We start from the raw sequence: 17,393 nt of genomic DNA on the forward strand, positions 1-17,393 counted from the left end.
TTTTTGAAACGAGTTATAGATTAGGTGACATATTTATCGCATATGATAAAATGATAAATTTATCGAATGCTACTAATTTATATCGAACATTAAAATTTAAGGCTATTTTTGAATTAGTATCGATAAAATTTTATCGTATATCGAATGGAAAAACATTTGTCGCACGAACCACTGCGGTAACTAATTTGCATACATTATTCTAACCTCAAAATGTAATAAATATGATAAAATACGTAACAATTAGCAATCACGTTTATAGATAAGATAACATTTGTATAAACACACGATAACGACGTGTAAAGTGCAATAGTCAATAAGTGATATAGTAATATAGTATAAACCAATTTTATTATTTAACACCAAGTTTTGAGTTTAAGTGTCTTCATTTTTAAATTGTTTTGTCATTATGAGTGCTCAAATAAAATGTAGACCTACTAAACAACAAATGAAGTTGTTGGTTGAACTTTTGGCTCTCGACCCTCAACTTATGGCCGGTAAATTTTCGAGTACGTTTACTCAAAAACAAGCGAGTGCAAGATGGGACGCTGAAAAAACATGGTGCAAATGGAAAAAGGTAATTCGTTTTTAACTATTAATTCACTTCCAAAATAGCGAAAATAAAAAATCAAACGCAAAATATTGAGTACAAAACAGCGAAAATCATTAATTATTATTTTAATTATTTAAAACTAATCTTGTATTACATTTTCAAATCTTAGCTACTTTTACAAAAACTTTTATGAATTATACCTACAACATAATTTGCAAATATTCATGTTTTTCATGATATTCATGAACTTCAAATGTTAATAAAAAAGAAATTGCTTATGTATTCTTTTAATTTTTGAATCACTATAAGACTAATGCTCTAAAGAACTTTGTATAAAATTTTTAAGTATTTGACACAGCCAAAAAAATTTATCGATTTTTATAAAAAAAAAACTAAATAAAAACGAATATTTAAAATGTCTATAAATAGCCTTAAAATAAGAGAAATATTTGAAAATTAAATAATATAAAGAAAATGCCAATGTAAATAACTGATAACATTTTCAAGTATATACGACTTATAAAAACGCTTAAAAAAAACTGTGACTAACGATTTTTGATTTTTTTTAAATTCCAATAAGAACAACTCATAAGGAACCATTGTATTAATTTTTCAAGTTTTTTTGTTCATTCAAAATTTTTTATTGACACTTCAAAAAAAAAATTCTCATTAAAATCGAACATTTCCGGGGTCTATAAATAACATAAAAAAAAACAAAATATTTTGAAAATTTAACTGTATATAGATAACACTAGTATAAATATTTGGTGAAAAATTCAAGTATTTACAGTGATATTAGTTTTTGAGTTACAACCATATAAAAAAATTGATTTGGTCAAAAACTGGTTTTGCATGTAAATCACATAAAGAGTGAATGTTATTTAAATTCATAATATTGTCTATAAATATAGAACAGCATAATATTAATTATTATCATGTATTTATTATACACAACTATAGCTATATAATGTATACATAAGTTTGTGTTATAATAGTATTGTATATTTTTATTTTATACTAATATAATAATATTTACGTATAAATGAAAAATATCAAAATATTTTTAACTTGATGGATTTTGTTTTAATCAACTGTGAAAAGCTAAGTTATTTCAACTGTAAATTAAACTAGTTAAGTTCATAAGTTGATTAGAAAATAAACTAACTAGTTAAGTAAAAAAGTTAAAAACCAATAACTTTTTAACTAGTTAATGCCCACCTTTGTATGTTATGTTGTACACACATACAATTTTTACATTTATAGATTTTTAGTTTGCGGATTTCTTTTTTCGCTATTTTGACGGGATACCAGGAATACCTTAACTTACTGAAAATAAAAAATCATTGACCCAACTTAATATTTCTGATTTAATAATTATTTTTAGGCATGGCAAGATACCAAGGCTACAGCTAAAAGCAAAGCTTCAGCTATTAAAAGGCATGGTAATGGTACAGGAGGTGGGCCTCCCTGTAATATAACCATGTCAGAAGTCCAGCTGAATGCCATTGCGCAAATAAGTGATGTTGCTGTAACTGGCCATACAGATAGTTCTGAATCTGCAGTAGAGATCATTTATGATCATGATCATCAATTAGGTATAATATTATGTTTCTAGTAAATCAATTTTTATTAATGATATATATGTATATTACTTAAAATGTAATACCAATGGTTTGTTTTGGATAGAAGATTCTCAAAATATTGATCAAGAGATTATTGAAATTAACCTAGACAATGAATGTGAGTATGTTTACTTTATTATTGTATAATATGTAATATTCAATTAATTATAAATAATAAACTATAACTTGATGGTCTATGAATAGTGACTTCCCCATACTCTCTTATATATCAATCGCTGTACTCAATACTCCCATTCTCATTGTGTGATTCATGTAACTATTTTTTACATAAAATATATTTATGTCCCCAATTCATTACAATTATTCATAATATACAATTATACAATTATACAATTATATTATATTTATTAAAAATATAAAAAATATAACATAATCAAAAGAAAGTATTAGCCGCTGGTAATAAATCAAAATCTATTTAAAATTAATCATTTATTCTGAAATTATATTTTATAGTGATGTATGAAGTCTTAGATTCATCTCCTAAGCCAGTTAATACAGCCATAATTCCACCACCATTAGTTTCCATTAATCAAAAGCAAAGTAAGAATGTATATGTATTTTATATTGTTATATAAGATGCATTTATAAAATTGGCCAAGAATAATCAATCAATAATCATAGATCTTAAAAAAAACTCGAAGTCAAAACAGTTAGATGAACATAATTCGGCTGCAAACAAATTAGCCAATATAGCAGAGCAAAAACTAGAGCTAAAAAAAGAATATTATGCCAAAAAACTTAAATTAATGGACGAGCAAACCATTGCTGTAAACAATCTAAATAATGTTTTGTCATCTTTTTTAAAAAATCAATGATTTTGTGGAATGTAGGTATTGGAATATATTTTAAAAACAAAGTTCCTTTTTGTTCATATTTACTATTTTATGTTGTTATTATTTGTTATATTTAAAATTGTAATGTAATTTAAGTTTTGTTATTCATATTTACTTAAGACAGTAAAACAACAAAGTTCCTTTTTAGTTTTTCAAAATATTTTTTAATATATTATTATACTATTTTATGTTATTATTTGTTATATTTAAAATTGTAATGTAATTTAAATTTTGTTATTCATATTTACTTAAGACAGTAAAACAACAGAGTTCCTTTTTAGTTTTTCAAAATATTTTTTAATATATTATTATACTATTTTATGTTATTATTTGTTATATTTAAAATTGTAATGTAATTTAAATTTTGTTATTCATATTTACTTAAGACAGTAAAACAACAGAGTTCCTTTTTAAAATATTATTTAATATTTTTAATAAAACAAGGTGATTTATACATGTAAATTTCTATTTTCAAGTAACTGTGTTATTTTAACTCGTTGCTGTTTTCCTTGCATTAAATACTGATTCCGATTGTCATGTTGCTCCTCAAATGGTCTTTGGTCCTGATTAATTCCCATATCAATATCCTCTTCAGTCTCTTCAATTTCAGGAACGTTGTATTCAATGCACATATTGTGTAATACAACACATGCATTAATAATCTGAGATGCTTTTTCGGGTTTATAATGTAATACCCTATCCTTGAGAAGACACCTTTAATTATGTTTAATTTAGAATGAAGGAATGAATGAATCAAATCTAAATGTATTAAATATTCAATAAAATAAATAAGTAGGTAGGTACCTAAAACGCATTTTGAGCACACCATTACATCGTTCGATGATACTTCTTGTAGACATTTGTTTTTTGTTGTAAAGCTCTTCAGCTGCTGTGATGGGGTGTGTTATAGGCGTGAGTAGCCAAGGCCGTAACGGATAACCTGAATCTCCTACAAGAATTTTTGTATCAAAATTATAATTTAAAAATAAATTTATTTATTTATCTATCTAGTAAAATTATACATAATTATTTACCTAATAAAAAGAAGTTGTTAAAATTTCTGGAATGTAATTCTTGAAGGGTATTTGAAACTTTACTATTATTCCAGATGTGTACGTCATGTGTACTACCCGGAAATAATGCATTTACATTAAATATTTTTAGATTTACGTCACATATCTAAATTTAAAATATGTTATCATTTATTGTATTAAATTAAATTAGAAAAAAAAAATTAAAATGTTATTTACTAGTTGAACGTTTATCGAATGATAATTTTTACGGTTCACATACATGTACTCAGGGTACCTGTTTTCATTTAGATTGAGATTTTTTGATGGAGGTACTACAGCTACATGGGTACAATCCAAACATCCAATCACGCCTGGAAATCCAGTTTTACGATAAAACCTAAAAAGGGGGAAAGTGAGCAATTATTAAATTGTTCTATACAAATTATTTCAATTTAGAGAACTACTAAATAATAAATGTCTAACTCGTGACGAACTGCAGTGAGCTCACGGATACTGTTTGGGAATTTAACCCAAGAGTTAAATATAGTAGGATTGTTGAGAGCTGTTACAACCTCTTTAATGCAACAAGAAACTGAAGCTTGTGACAATAAAGTGTATCTACTGTTGCCAACCGGTGTTTGGTATGATCCTGTAGCAAAGAAGTTTAAGGCAACTAGCACCTACAATATATAATTTTCATGAAATAAAAATCATTATAGATCATTAAATTACAAATTTTATTTAAAATGTTCAAACTTTAGTGTCTATATCAATCGATGACAAACGGCTTGGCACTTTAAGAAATGGTCTTAACATATCAATCAGACAACGTGCAACGGGTTTTGTTAAACGAAAATTTTTTATAAATATTTGTTCGGTCTGTGTAAATGGATCCGATAAAGGTTTATGAAAATCATTTCTAACGCAATTATCTTCGTTTACACAAACAGCATTTTCTATGAAATTATTGATGACAAAATTCGTCATAATATCAAAATCAGACATTTTTAGTTTTTTATAAAAAAACAAGACTTGATTGTTAAATAAAAATTTTAAATTTATAAATTAAAATGATTATTTATTTATAAGGATTAATGTTATTTACTGATGTTATCAAATGATAATAAATTTTCATGCGACAAACATTTTGTCACCACCATTACACCAGTAGACAAATAGTCGAATGATTTTTGTGTGACTAAATCATATCATATTTCAAAAATAGCTTTATTTTTTTTTCATACGACAAACGTATTTATCGCATGCGACTAAATAGTCGACTGTTTCAAAAATTGGGTCCCTGGTGTCGGAAAATCGATACAATGAAAATTTAATCTACTTTTTTTTTCAAGTATTTTAAAATATTGATTACTAAATTTAGTTTTATCTGAACGAGTATTATATTTTGTTAAAATTGCATATTTGAAACATTTGTTATCATTATTTTTTACATTTATAACAGCTTTCTTATTCCTTATACATTCTGGTAAAATTACATAAGATGATCCGGTTAAAGGGTTTACAATATTGATTCTTAATTGTAATGCATCAATTGAATATAAACTCCAACCACTTCCTTTAGTTACAAAATTACTTTCCTCTTTGTTAATTTTATCAAACATTTTTTTTAATAAATTTTCGAAATTTGAATTTGTATATGCCAACACATTCACTGTTTTAAATGAAATATCTCGGTATTCCTGTGTTAACACATGTACATAAACACAGTCAAGATATAAGTTAAATTTAATACTAGTTTGTTGTGTCATTTTTTTTAATTTACAAACAATCATTTCAAAACCGTAGTCAAAAAATTGATTAAAGTCTATGAAATTATAATCGTTTTTTAAAACAAACGTTTTTGAACATTTTTTAAACCGATTTAATTGAATAAGTCCGCTTCCAATTACGTTCATACGTGTTCTTTTTGATATTACATTTCGTTGTATTTTACTGTAATTAAAAATAAATACATAATAATAATAATAATATAAAATTTACCATTAAATAACAATAAATAAATTATTATTACTAAATAAAAAAAACGTATTAACCATTTATGCTTATTAAGTCATTATTTATTATTATTACAATCAATAGCGTTGACCATTGAACGATCGAGGTTAATTTTTAAAATATTACTGTGTTACTAATTACGATCTATTGTTATTAAAGATAAGTCAATATAATTTTATTATTTTATTTAATATGAACTGATAATATTGCTTTTTTATACATAAATAATTAACTTAGTAGGCTATAACTTTAAGCTGATCTGGTTTTTTTTTCAAAATTTTTTTAGTATCAAATCTCTGGTTTATATATATATTATATTCATTAGTCTTATTCATCCATCAAGTGATATTATGAAAGGTCGTTCTCAATGTCGTTTAATTTTAGATTTAATGTAAGTCTGCGATATAGCTGTAGAAATTAAGTATTAAATCGACATGTTAATATTTGTTAAAATGAAAATCGATTGTAATTATTTTTAACGGATGAGGTTAATTTTTCAATATTAGTATAATGTAAGAACTTATATTATTTTATTATTTTACTTAATATAAACTGATAATTGTTTTTTATACATAAATAGTTGAAAATACATTTCGTTAATTTTACATCACTAACTGCATCGTGTATATAAGTTATATCATGGTTTTGATTACAAATTGAATCATGAGTTTCCTTCAACGATAAAAATCTACCATTTTTAATTATATAACCTAATTTATGGTTTAATATAATTTCATTACTTTTAAAATTAATTAATTTTAAATAAAATACTCTATTATTATCAGTATCGTATGCAGTCATATTCAACATTATATTTGTATTAAAACCTAATCTTTGTAAAATATTTTTATCTGAATTACCATTCCATAGTAAAATAATTGCATTTTGGTTATTAAAATCAAGATAGTTTTTTAAAAAGCTTGTAGTTAGGTTCGACGTTTTTGATTTCATAGCTAAATGTAATTCGTTTAATTTTTTTTTTTTTTTTACAGTTTTTGACTTTATTATGAAAAATTACAATCTATACATCGAGTACAATAAGTAATATAGATATTTTACAGATAGTTCAACAGTTAAATTATATACATGAAGGCGAAATCACACATTTGTGACACCCCTGAATATTTTAAGTACTTAATCTTAAGTTATCAGGTCACGGCACCAGTTTCTTTTGAGGCGTCTAGCTGGGTTGCCGGGGAGTGTAAGTGAAGCTAATTCGTTTATCAGTTGATTAGGATTATCTCGTAGTTTGGAGTGGAAGCGCTTGTAGAAGATAGAGGCAGTTTCATTGATGGATGTTAATTTGAGGTCATTATTTAGTGACTCATTTGAGACAAACCAGGGTGCACCAGTGATTACACGTTGAAATATGTTTTGGAAGGCTTGAATAGTTTTTTTATTTGAATTCTTTGCAGAGCCCCAGATTACGATGCCATACGTCCAGATTGGTTTAAGAAGAGTTTTATATAGGATTATTTTGATAGGTATAGTTAAGTTCGAACGTAGGAGTGGTCTTAAAAGGTGGAGTCTGGAATTAAGCTTTTTTCGCTTATTCTTTAGATGCGGAGACCAAGTCAAGCGTCTGTCAAGTATAAGCCCGAGGTATTTAACTTCAGTCGAGTGAGGGATGTCAATGTTGTTTATTGATACAGCTGGGCAGCTATGAGGTCGAAGTGTAAAAGTGATAAAGGAAGACTTAGATTCGTTGATTTTTATCTTCCAATTGGTGAACCATTGTGAAAGATTATTTAGGTGAGTTTGTATTTGTTGAGAAGCAATGGTATGGTCAGAGGAAACTGATAATAAGGCAGTATCATCAGCATATGTTCCAACTATAGTATCTTCAGATGTAGGCAGGTCTGACGTGTATATGGTATATAGGAATGGAGCGATATCACTGCCTTGAGGGACACCAGCAGAGATAGGAAATTGATTGGAGTGTTGTAGGTTGTGCCGGACATTAAATGAACGATTTTCTAGATATGATTTCAGCATTAGGTATAAAGGGGCAGGAAATATTTTTTTTAGCTTAAAAAGAAGACCTTCGTGCCAGACGGTATCAAATGCTTTCCCAACGTCTAGAAAGACTCCAGCGCAGTATTTTTTGGTTTCGAGTGCTGTTGAGATGGTGTCCACTACACGGTGAAGTTGATGAGTTGTGGCGTGAAGAGATCGGAAACCAAACTGGAAGTTTGGAATCCTGTTGTTCAATTGCGCAATGGTAGTGATGCGCTTGAGGATGACTTTTTCTAATATTTTTCCAAGAACCGGTACGAGGAGGGTTGTTCTGGAGGCTTACCAGGTTTGAGTACAGTGACAATGACTGATGATTTCCAAGTAGTTGGGAAGTAAGATAGGCGAAGGGCAGCATTATAAATATGTGATAGATGAACAATTATTTTCGTAGGGAGATTTTTAACAACTTGTTGGAAATAAGGTCGTGGCCTGGAGATTTGTTATTTGCAAGTTTTTTTATAATGCCTAATATCTCCGCTGGGGAGGTTGGTTTTGCAGGAAGTGCCATAGGTAAAGTTGATTGAAGTGAATTCATAACTGTCGACATATGTAGTGCTGGTGTGGGAATAAGATGTGGTTTGAATACTCCTGATAGTTCTTCGGCGAGAATATCCGCTTTTTCCTTATCTGAGAAAGCAAGTGAGTTGTCTGGGCGGCGAATTGGAGGAGGGGAGTCCTTAATCCGCAATATTGACTTTGTTTTACGCCAGATTGATCCGTTAGAAAAAGAGAGGTTTTGAATATGACTTTTGTACAGATTGGTTTTGAGAGTTTTAAGTAGTGACTTTAGTTTATTGGAGAGAAAGTTGTAATTCGTTTAATATAACTTGAAGCTGATCTGGTTTCTTTTCAAAAATTTTTAGTAGCAAATCTCTAGTTTTTGTATATGAATAATTATTCATTAATCTTATTCTTCCATCAGGTGATATTATTAAAGGTCGACCTCGTAGACGAATAATTTCAGATTTTACGTGAGTCTGTGATATAGCTGCAGAAATAAGTATTAAATCTGTACGTTGATAGTTGCTGAATTCGAAATCAATTATAATTATTTTATTTTTTGGTTTTTGCCTGTAATTAAACAACATCAATTAATAGTATCATAGTATTATTTTTATCTATGTTACTAAAATATATTTTAATAAAAATAAAATACTGATTTCATAATTTTTTATTTTATATAAAATTTAGATTATTGAATGTACTTTATATATTTTATTGATTTATTTTTTTTATTTATGCGTAATATGAATTTATTTGATATTAAATATTTCATTATTCATCTGATTTTTATTTCACTGAAATTTTGAAAAATATTAAAACATATTTTTTTTATAATCAATAATATAAATATTTTATAGTCACATAACTTATTATTTTTTAAAAAATATATAAAAAAATAAAAACAATCATATCTTTTATATTTATTCACTAAGACTAGCAGATTCACCATGCAGCTTAATTAATCTATAATGATATTAACAATATTCAAATAAAATAATAATTTTCAATTTTGATTTTATATCATATATTTTTTAATCTGATCGTGTTTTACTATGCCCTACTTTAATAGGTCCGTTACGCCAGCACTGCCACTTTTGAATTTTAATACCAAACCTTGACAGTATTATGTACTTTTTTTTGTACAATTTTGTACAGGTAAAATAAAATTTTGTACAACACCCCAAACCCGATCAAAACCGTTTTTCCTATATGCTCCGGGTGGCATAGGCGTGTGCAGGACTTAGTGGTAGGTGTTGCTAAAAATTATATTTAATAAGTCAATACATATTATTTATTTTATTAATACAAAAATGTCATTTATTTTATACAATACGTTATTACATATTATTATTATTATTACAATGCTAGACGTCTTTTGTAATGTTTCTTATTTTGTAAATTTTAACTACTACGTTACTAACTATTTTTAGTTAGAAAAAATAAAAATTGTGAGTGTTTGTAGCCCGCAGGTGTTGCTATACCATACCTTGCAACACCCGTGCGCACGTCTATACCGGGTGGAATAATATAAATAGGGGGTACGATACACTGCGTGATTGTAGAACGTCCATATCATGTCAATTACTAATACACTGTCTCCCACAAGTTTGAAATCAGAAATGAAATCGCAATACATGGTGACAATTACAATTTGCGTGGTGTAATTGCGTTTGATGGTCCACAAAGGGGGGATCTGAGACAAATACATGGGCATTACATCGCATATTGCTTAAGATCTAACCAACAATGGGAAATCATATGATGATACAAAGGACCATGTATTATCAAAATCGGCTAATTTCAAAGTGAACGCTGAAATTTTATTTTATACAAAATAATAATATAATATTTATACAAAATATTTTATATTTATATTTTTATAATATAATATAAAATTATAATAATAATATAATGTTTTTCTTTTTAACTAATTTGTTTTGTAATTCTTAATTATGATTTATGAGTAATAAAAATATTTATGTAGGTATTAAATTTGTTCTAATGATTATTAGTATTATTAATATTATATACATAATTAACTAAGTAGTAATGTCGCTTGATTTCGTTTTTTTTTTTTTTTAATTAATATATTAATTGTAATAAGAATATGTTGGATTAATAGTCAGTACTTTAACGTAACACATACGTAGTCATTCTTCAGGTAATTTTTGAATATTTGTAATGGCAGTGCTGGAGTAACGTTATTCCAGCACGCGCATAGGAAAAACGGTTTTGATCGGGTTTGGGGTGTGTTGTACAAAATTTTATTTTACCTGTACAAAATTGTACAAAAAAATTACATAATACTGTATTATTTAAAATTGAATTTTTAAATATTTGGTAATGGCAGTGCTGGAGTAACGTTATTCCAGCACGCGCATAGGAAAAACGGTTTTGGTCGAGTTTGGGGTGTTGTACAAAATTTTATTTTACCTGTACAAAATTGTACAAAAAAAAGTACATAATACTGTCAAGGTATGGTATTAAAATTCAAAAGTGGCAGTGCTGGCGTAACGGAGCTATATTTATTAACTTTTATTATATAATATATATATATATATATATTAAATATTGAATTTGAATTCAACCAATTTTATTTTTTTATATTTTATTCATTTTATTTATATTTTCATATAATACGTATGTTTTCATTTTATTTTAAATATTTCATAATTATTTTGATTTTTATTTCACTGAAATTTTGTAAATTATTAAAACATATTTATTTATAATCAATAATATAAATATTTTATAGACCATAACTTATTATTTTTAAAAAAATATATAAATAAATATGATCATATCTTTTATATTTGTTCACTAAGACTAACCGATTCACTAGCAGCTTAATTAATCTATAATGACACAAACAATATTCAAATAAAATAATAATTTTTAACTTTGATTTTATATCATATATTTTTTAATCTGATCGTGTTTTACAACTTTTATTATATATATTAAATATTGAATTTGAATTCAACCAATTTTATTTTTTTATATTTTATTTATATTTTCATATTATACGTATGTATTAATTTATATTTTAAATATTTCATTATTCATCTGATTTTTTTATTTCACTGACATTTTGTAAATTATTAAAACATATTTATTTATAATTAATTATATTTGTATTTTATCTTACTTATTGTTTTGCTGCATAGTTTGATGAATACCTCGGTCCATGTTGTTGCGTTGAATAAGTAGGTTTTAGTTTATCAATTAAAAATGAATTAAGAATCAAACTGTTTCTTCAAATTAATATTGTATTTAATTTAGATTAATTATTAATAAAACTTAACTAATATCAAAAACCTTGCTTGATGATAGTGTTGTAATAAAGTCAGCGACTTACACAAGTACTGAAAGACCGAGGATAATAGACTATAACCTACTCAAGAGCACTTTGTAAATGACTATAAGTCTAAAAACATTGAATGATTATGAACCAGATTTATAGTCTGATCCAGTGGTGTGATATGTGATCACGCCATATTTCACTTTGATCACAGATATTTTTTATAGAATAGGTAAAACTATGATCACGCCATATTACAACGCTACCACAGTTATTTTATAGATTAGGTAAAACTATGATCACACCATATGATACCACAACCTTACAAATCTGTATATAAGTGATCAGTAGACATTGATTATAGTTAGTGTTAAATCTCAACATTGTCTATAAATTTTATGTTTCGTCGTTTCATACCGTAATATATCCGTTTGCTACAAGTCGATAACAAACCAAGTAACACAATTTGATCAGGTAAATGTTTTTTAAACATTCTGTTATATTAAAAATTAAACTTATACTGATTATCATTTTTATTTAAGGTATATTTAATATATATAAAAATAATATGTCGTACTATACTAATGTATCTGCAGGCGAAAGCTCTTCAAATGATGATGTAAGTACCTATACCTATTTGTTTATGTATGTGTGTGTATGATATTAATATATTATTATTAAATAATAGAATGAAAGTAGTATGCTATCAACACTATCATCTTCTTTAAAACCGGTAAAAATGCAGAATAAAAAAAGAAAAAATGATACTGAACCAAAAGTTAAAATGACTAAGGCTGGAAAGGTAATAATTTGTATTGTATTATTTTTTTAAATATTACACACACACACACACACATATACACACACACACACCACACATTTCATTTTTAATATAAATATATATGAATGTATAGCAGCGAACAGAATCAATAGAGACGTACAAGGATGCCTTAGCTAGTGTAATTTCGAAAGGAAATATTGAAGATAACGTTTCTAACTCAATAACATTGACGGAAGGAAATTACACGTATACGATTCGGTGTCCAGTAGCGCCAAAATGCGATGACTACTACGTCATTCAACATTATAAAACTAGTGTTATAAAGGACATTCCGTCACTTGAAAGGTAAAAACCATAATAAAAAAAACCAATGATTAAATGATGAACTATAGTTAAACAACAGCGATACAATCATTTATTGATCACCAGATTATTTTTTAATTTGACCGTTACCTATTATTATTCAACACAAATAAATTATTAAATTCTAATTAAATAATAAGATTGAGGATTTTATCGTTGATATTTAACTATAACATGATTAAATAAAAACATATTACGAATATTATTAAATAATGATTTTTTATAATAGATGGAAACATTCTGAAGCTAGTGTAAAGTTGTACACTAGCAATACTTTCCTGCTGACAACGAAATATCTATAAAAATAAATGAACTAATTCGCACAATTTTAAATCGATGTTCATCGGATCCGAAACGGAAGATTGTGAAAAACAGTAAAAAATAAAAAAATGCAAATATATTATTTTGTAAAAATTTTTATTGGTAGTACCTATAAATTATGATATTTAATAAATAAATTATTAAAATTGATAAAATTAATTAATCTTATTCTTTTACTATAATATTGAAATCAATTCTTAGAGTAATTATAACAATTATAATGGTATAAAGTTCAATACAAATTTTATTTTAAATCGACATTATATCATATAATATCATATCTGATAGTGAATTATTGTGGAATTGAAGTATTTCATATATAAAACAAGAATCATCGTTCTGTATACAACACATGCTAAAGTCAAAATTTTGAATATACTGATTAGTAAAATCATTTCGCTGACAAGATGATGGTAGAATATTGATGTCTGCTCTAATTAATGAATATACGGTATCAAAAGTTGACTGATATGAAACCAACTTTTTCTCTGCTTTTCTACAATATGTGAATCGATACATTGTTAATTGTTTTAAACGATGTAAATCAGTATATGATAAGGTAATAAAATGATCATTAACATGCAATTTAATAGTTAACTGATTTAAATTGACTGAATAATATATGTTATCAGTTATTTTCACACGTTTACAATTAGTATGTAGATTATTAGTTATTGAACTATAATTGCTATCACACATTAGTGTACACCACTGAAGTAAATCGAAGGTTAACAATTTTTTAGTAACATTACATTCTAGTATTACAATAACAGAAATCGTTTTATTAACCAAAAATCCAACCGTTACACTTTTCTTGTTAAAGGTCTAATACTGAATATTGATTTTGCAACAACAATTGATGGATTCATATTGTATGACGACGTGATCTTTTTGATATAGACGATTTCTGATGATAATTTTTAAAATCGAATAGAAATAAATGTAATAACTGAAATAAACGTAAAACACAGATGTTATTTACACATATATGATCGTTACAACACATATTTATAAACTAAGTGTATTACTTGTACATGTATGGTTATATACTAAACTGATCACATTAAAAAAATTGAAGTGAACGTGAAATCAAATCAAATAACGTGTGGAAGGGAGAATTACTTACCTGATCTGTCGAACCCGAAACTGCAATTTTTTTAATCTAATATATTTAATATAATTAGACGCGTTATCTTACTTGACAACAAGTTCACGAGGTATAAAATCAAATATTAACACATTTAAGTGATTAATTCAATATTTATTTTGAAATACAAATAAATTATAAAAGTAATAAGAAACATCAAAGTAAACTAACAAGTAATATCATTTGATTTAGACTTACAATCACAAACATGGCTAGCTTTTACATATTCGTTTTTTACATTTTCTATAAATTCATTTCCTTTACATAGTAATACAAATATACATTTAGGATTCCATTTTGCGTGTTCGACCCATGGTATATCATCGTTTGACCATTTTTGTAAGACAAGTCCACAGAAAAAACATTCAACTATATCACCTACACCGGTATATTTTAAACCAGATTCAGCTAACGAATATTTATTTTGACATGAAGTAGATGGATATGAGTTATATGTTTTTAATCTTGACATAAATGTGGTATAATCTGAATGTACTGGATATGAATTATTTCTTACTAAATAAACTAAAGATGGAAAATCGTTGGAAAATTTCTGTAAATTCATGGTTACAATAAAGCTTAAGATAAATACTTTAAAAAACCAATCAATAAGCTAATTTACCAGAGAAATAATAAAAAAAATATAACAAGACTTAATTAAGATGTATATCAAGATAAATACTTAAAAAAAACATCAATAAGCTAATTTACCAGAGAAATAATAAAAAAATATAACAAGACTTAATTAAGATGTATATCAAGATAAATACTTAAAAAAAACAAATCAATAAGCTAATTTATCAGAGAAATAATAAAAAAAATATAACACGACTTAATTGTTCAACCGCTAGTAACAAACTAAATGTTTTAAATTAAACACGAATAGAAATAAATGTAATAACTGAAATAAACGTGAAACACAGATGCTATTTACACAGATATGATCGTTTCAACGCATATTTATAAACTAAGTATATTACTTGTGCATGTATAGTTATACACTAAACTGATTATATTAAAAAAATTGAAATGCATGTGAAATCAAATCAAATAACGTGTGGAAGGGAGAATTACTTACCTAGGTTTTTTTCAGAAAAACCATGGGGCGTCTGACTCCATTTTACAGCGGGAATTTCTTACACTGCAAGGGGACAATACCTCCTCAAACTTTTTTCATCTCCTCTGAAAAATGGAGCCAGACGCCCCATATTTATACTAAAAATGGTTAGAAAAACCATGGGGCGTCTGGCTCCATTTTACAGCGGGAATTTCTTACACTGCAAGGGACTGAACGGGCCGGGAGCGTATGACGATAATACGCGCACCCCGACACCTATGAATGTTGCTCACCACTAACACTTAGGTCTAAAAAAAATATTTTGAAGGACTAGCTGGGTGTGTAGTGGTGTAATAGCTCGAACAGCAGTGGTCGGGATTGCCGGGCAAAAAACTGTCGAGCTACGTAATGCGTGTAGTGTAATTATGTGTATTATCTGTGTTGTGTGTGTATACTCTTAAATGCTAAAACGGATAGGTAATAAAAATGGTAACTCAAATTGGTAATGGAAAGTAAAATATAATAAATAAACAATAATATAATAAATAATTACGGCCCTTCTGGCCCAACAGGTAAAAATAGTGTTGAAAATATAGCCCTTTGGCTCAACAATAGATATATAATATTATAATATTGTATAAAACATATAATAAATACTAATACGGTAATAAACAATATAACTCACGTAATTAGACGGAGAACTGCTGGCCAGCCGCTACTACGATAATATAATTTCACAAAACACAACACGAAAACAATAATTGAAATAATACACAAAATAATAATATAATAAAAATAATAGGTGTTAATTCAAAAAGACGATTAGCGCCTATAAAAATCAACGTTGCATATAAAATAAAATGTTTAAAATTGGTGGCGATTAGCGCGCACACAGTATAATAATAATAATGGCGATTTGCGCCTTGCGTACACAAAATGCAATTTTTAATATAATATATAAGACAACGTATGATGGCGATTAGCGCACGTATATATATAATATGACGATATAATAATAATAAGAACAAAGGTGGCGATTAGCGCTCACACCAAAAATGAATAATATAATATAAATGTGGCGATTCGTGCCACACCAGGTATAAGAAAAATTAGTGGCGATTTGCGCCCACAATTTTATGTAGAAAAAAATTAAATAAACCGGCGATTAACGCACGATCGAAAAATGCGTTGATGCACAAACGCTGGAGAAAGACTAAAACTTTTATAATATTATATTACGACTGGGCCGGCCTGAATCCTTATAATTTCGCCGGCCGCGTTAATATATCGAAGCAGATGCACGGCGGCGGCGTACGATAACGCGGTGTAATCTACATATTATATAACTCACAAGACACATTCAAATAGGTACATACAAAAATAAATATTATGGTAACAGTTGATAGTGTGTGTGTGTGTGTCCAGCTGTCCGATATCGATAACTATTTTATATTATTTTAGAATTATGTTGCGGCGGCAACAGGGACCATACCCCCTCAAACTTTTTTCATCTCCGCTGAAAAATGGAGCCAGACGCCCCATATTTATACTACTTGCATATTGTTTTTGCTGTAGAATGTTTAGTGTCAAGTTATCTGATACTGGTGTTGCTTCGGGAATTGGGTATAATGACTGGAAAAATTTGACTGCCTATTTGAAGATACATGAAATGTCCAAAACACATATTTTATACTACTCTAATTGGCAAGAAATGTTAATTAGATTAAAATTAACACGTTAAGTGCCATGCGGCAGCCGGCGGCCTTACTTAATGGTATTTTTAAAACGTTATCGGGATTTTTATGTTGTCATTCGTGAAATGCTATTAGCATTATCTCGGGAAATATT

General features: G+C 27.2%; 3 protein-coding genes and 1 pseudogene across 3 annotated transcripts; 2 read left to right on the forward strand and 2 right to left on the reverse strand.

Moving 5' to 3' along the window:
• The first annotated feature begins 406 nt into the window (after window positions 1-406).
• On the forward strand, window positions 407-3,008 carry LOC126555368 (uncharacterized). The gene is made up of 5 exons (XM_050210297.1): window positions 407-574; window positions 1,935-2,145; window positions 2,237-2,290; window positions 2,647-2,733; window positions 2,815-3,008. Exons 1-5 carry the CDS (start codon window positions 407-409, stop codon window positions 3,006-3,008), a joined length of 714 nt encoding a protein of 237 aa, XP_050066254.1.
• A 467-nt stretch (window positions 3,009-3,475) lies between these two features.
• LOC126555369 (putative nuclease HARBI1) lies at window positions 3,476-5,044 on the reverse strand. Its single transcript, XM_050210298.1, has 6 exons — window positions 4,796-5,044; window positions 4,523-4,719; window positions 4,277-4,436; window positions 4,061-4,205; window positions 3,831-3,975; window positions 3,476-3,740 (listed from the first exon to the last, which is right to left on the reverse strand). The coding sequence occupies exons 1-6, from the start codon at window positions 5,042-5,044 to the stop codon at window positions 3,476-3,478; spliced, it is 1,161 nt and encodes a 386-aa protein (XP_050066255.1).
• A 6,936-nt stretch (window positions 5,045-11,980) lies between these two features.
• LOC126555366 (uncharacterized) lies at window positions 11,981-13,405 on the forward strand (annotated as a pseudogene).
• Window positions 13,406-14,599: 1,194 nt separating this feature from the next.
• Window positions 14,600-15,071, reverse strand: LOC126555367 (death-associated inhibitor of apoptosis 2-like). The gene has a single exon (XM_050210295.1). The coding sequence runs from the start codon at window positions 15,051-15,053 to the stop codon at window positions 14,655-14,657; it is 399 nt and encodes a 132-aa protein (XP_050066252.1). The 5' UTR covers window positions 15,054-15,071; the 3' UTR covers window positions 14,600-14,654.
• Window positions 15,072-17,393: the final 2,322 nt, after the last annotated feature.

The sequence above is a fragment of the Aphis gossypii genome, unplaced genomic scaffold (genome assembly GCF_020184175.1).
Source record: "Aphis gossypii isolate Hap1 unplaced genomic scaffold, ASM2018417v2 Contig00819, whole genome shotgun sequence".
Classification (NCBI taxonomy): domain Eukaryota; kingdom Metazoa; phylum Arthropoda; class Insecta; order Hemiptera; family Aphididae; genus Aphis; species Aphis gossypii.

Excerpts from the sequence above, each read along its gene's own strand:
- LOC126555368 (XM_050210297.1), top strand. The coding sequence starts at position 407 with ATGAGTGCTCAAATAAAATGTAGACCTACTAAACAACAAATGAAGTTG. Across the intron at positions 2,291-2,646 it reads AATTAACCTAGACAATGAAT|TGATGTATGAAGTCTTAGAT; the intron begins GTGAGTATGTTT and ends TATATTTTATAG. Across the intron at positions 2,734-2,814 it reads TTCCATTAATCAAAAGCAAA|ATCTTAAAAAAAACTCGAAG; the intron begins GTAAGAATGTAT and ends CAATAATCATAG.
- LOC126555369 (XM_050210298.1), bottom strand. The coding sequence starts at position 5,044 with ATGTCTGATTTTGATATTATGACGAATTTTGTCATCAATAATTTCATA. Across the intron at positions 4,206-4,276 it reads ATTCGATAAACGTTCAACTA|ATATGTGACGTAAATCTAAA; the intron begins GTAAATAACATT and ends TTTTAAATTTAG. Across the intron at positions 3,741-3,830 it reads GTGCTCAAAATGCGTTTTAG|GTGTCTTCTCAAGGATAGGG; the intron begins GTACCTACCTAC and ends ACATAATTAAAG.
- LOC126555367 (XM_050210295.1), bottom strand. The coding sequence starts at position 15,053 with ATGAATTTACAGAAATTTTCCAACGATTTTCCATCTTTAGTTTATTTA.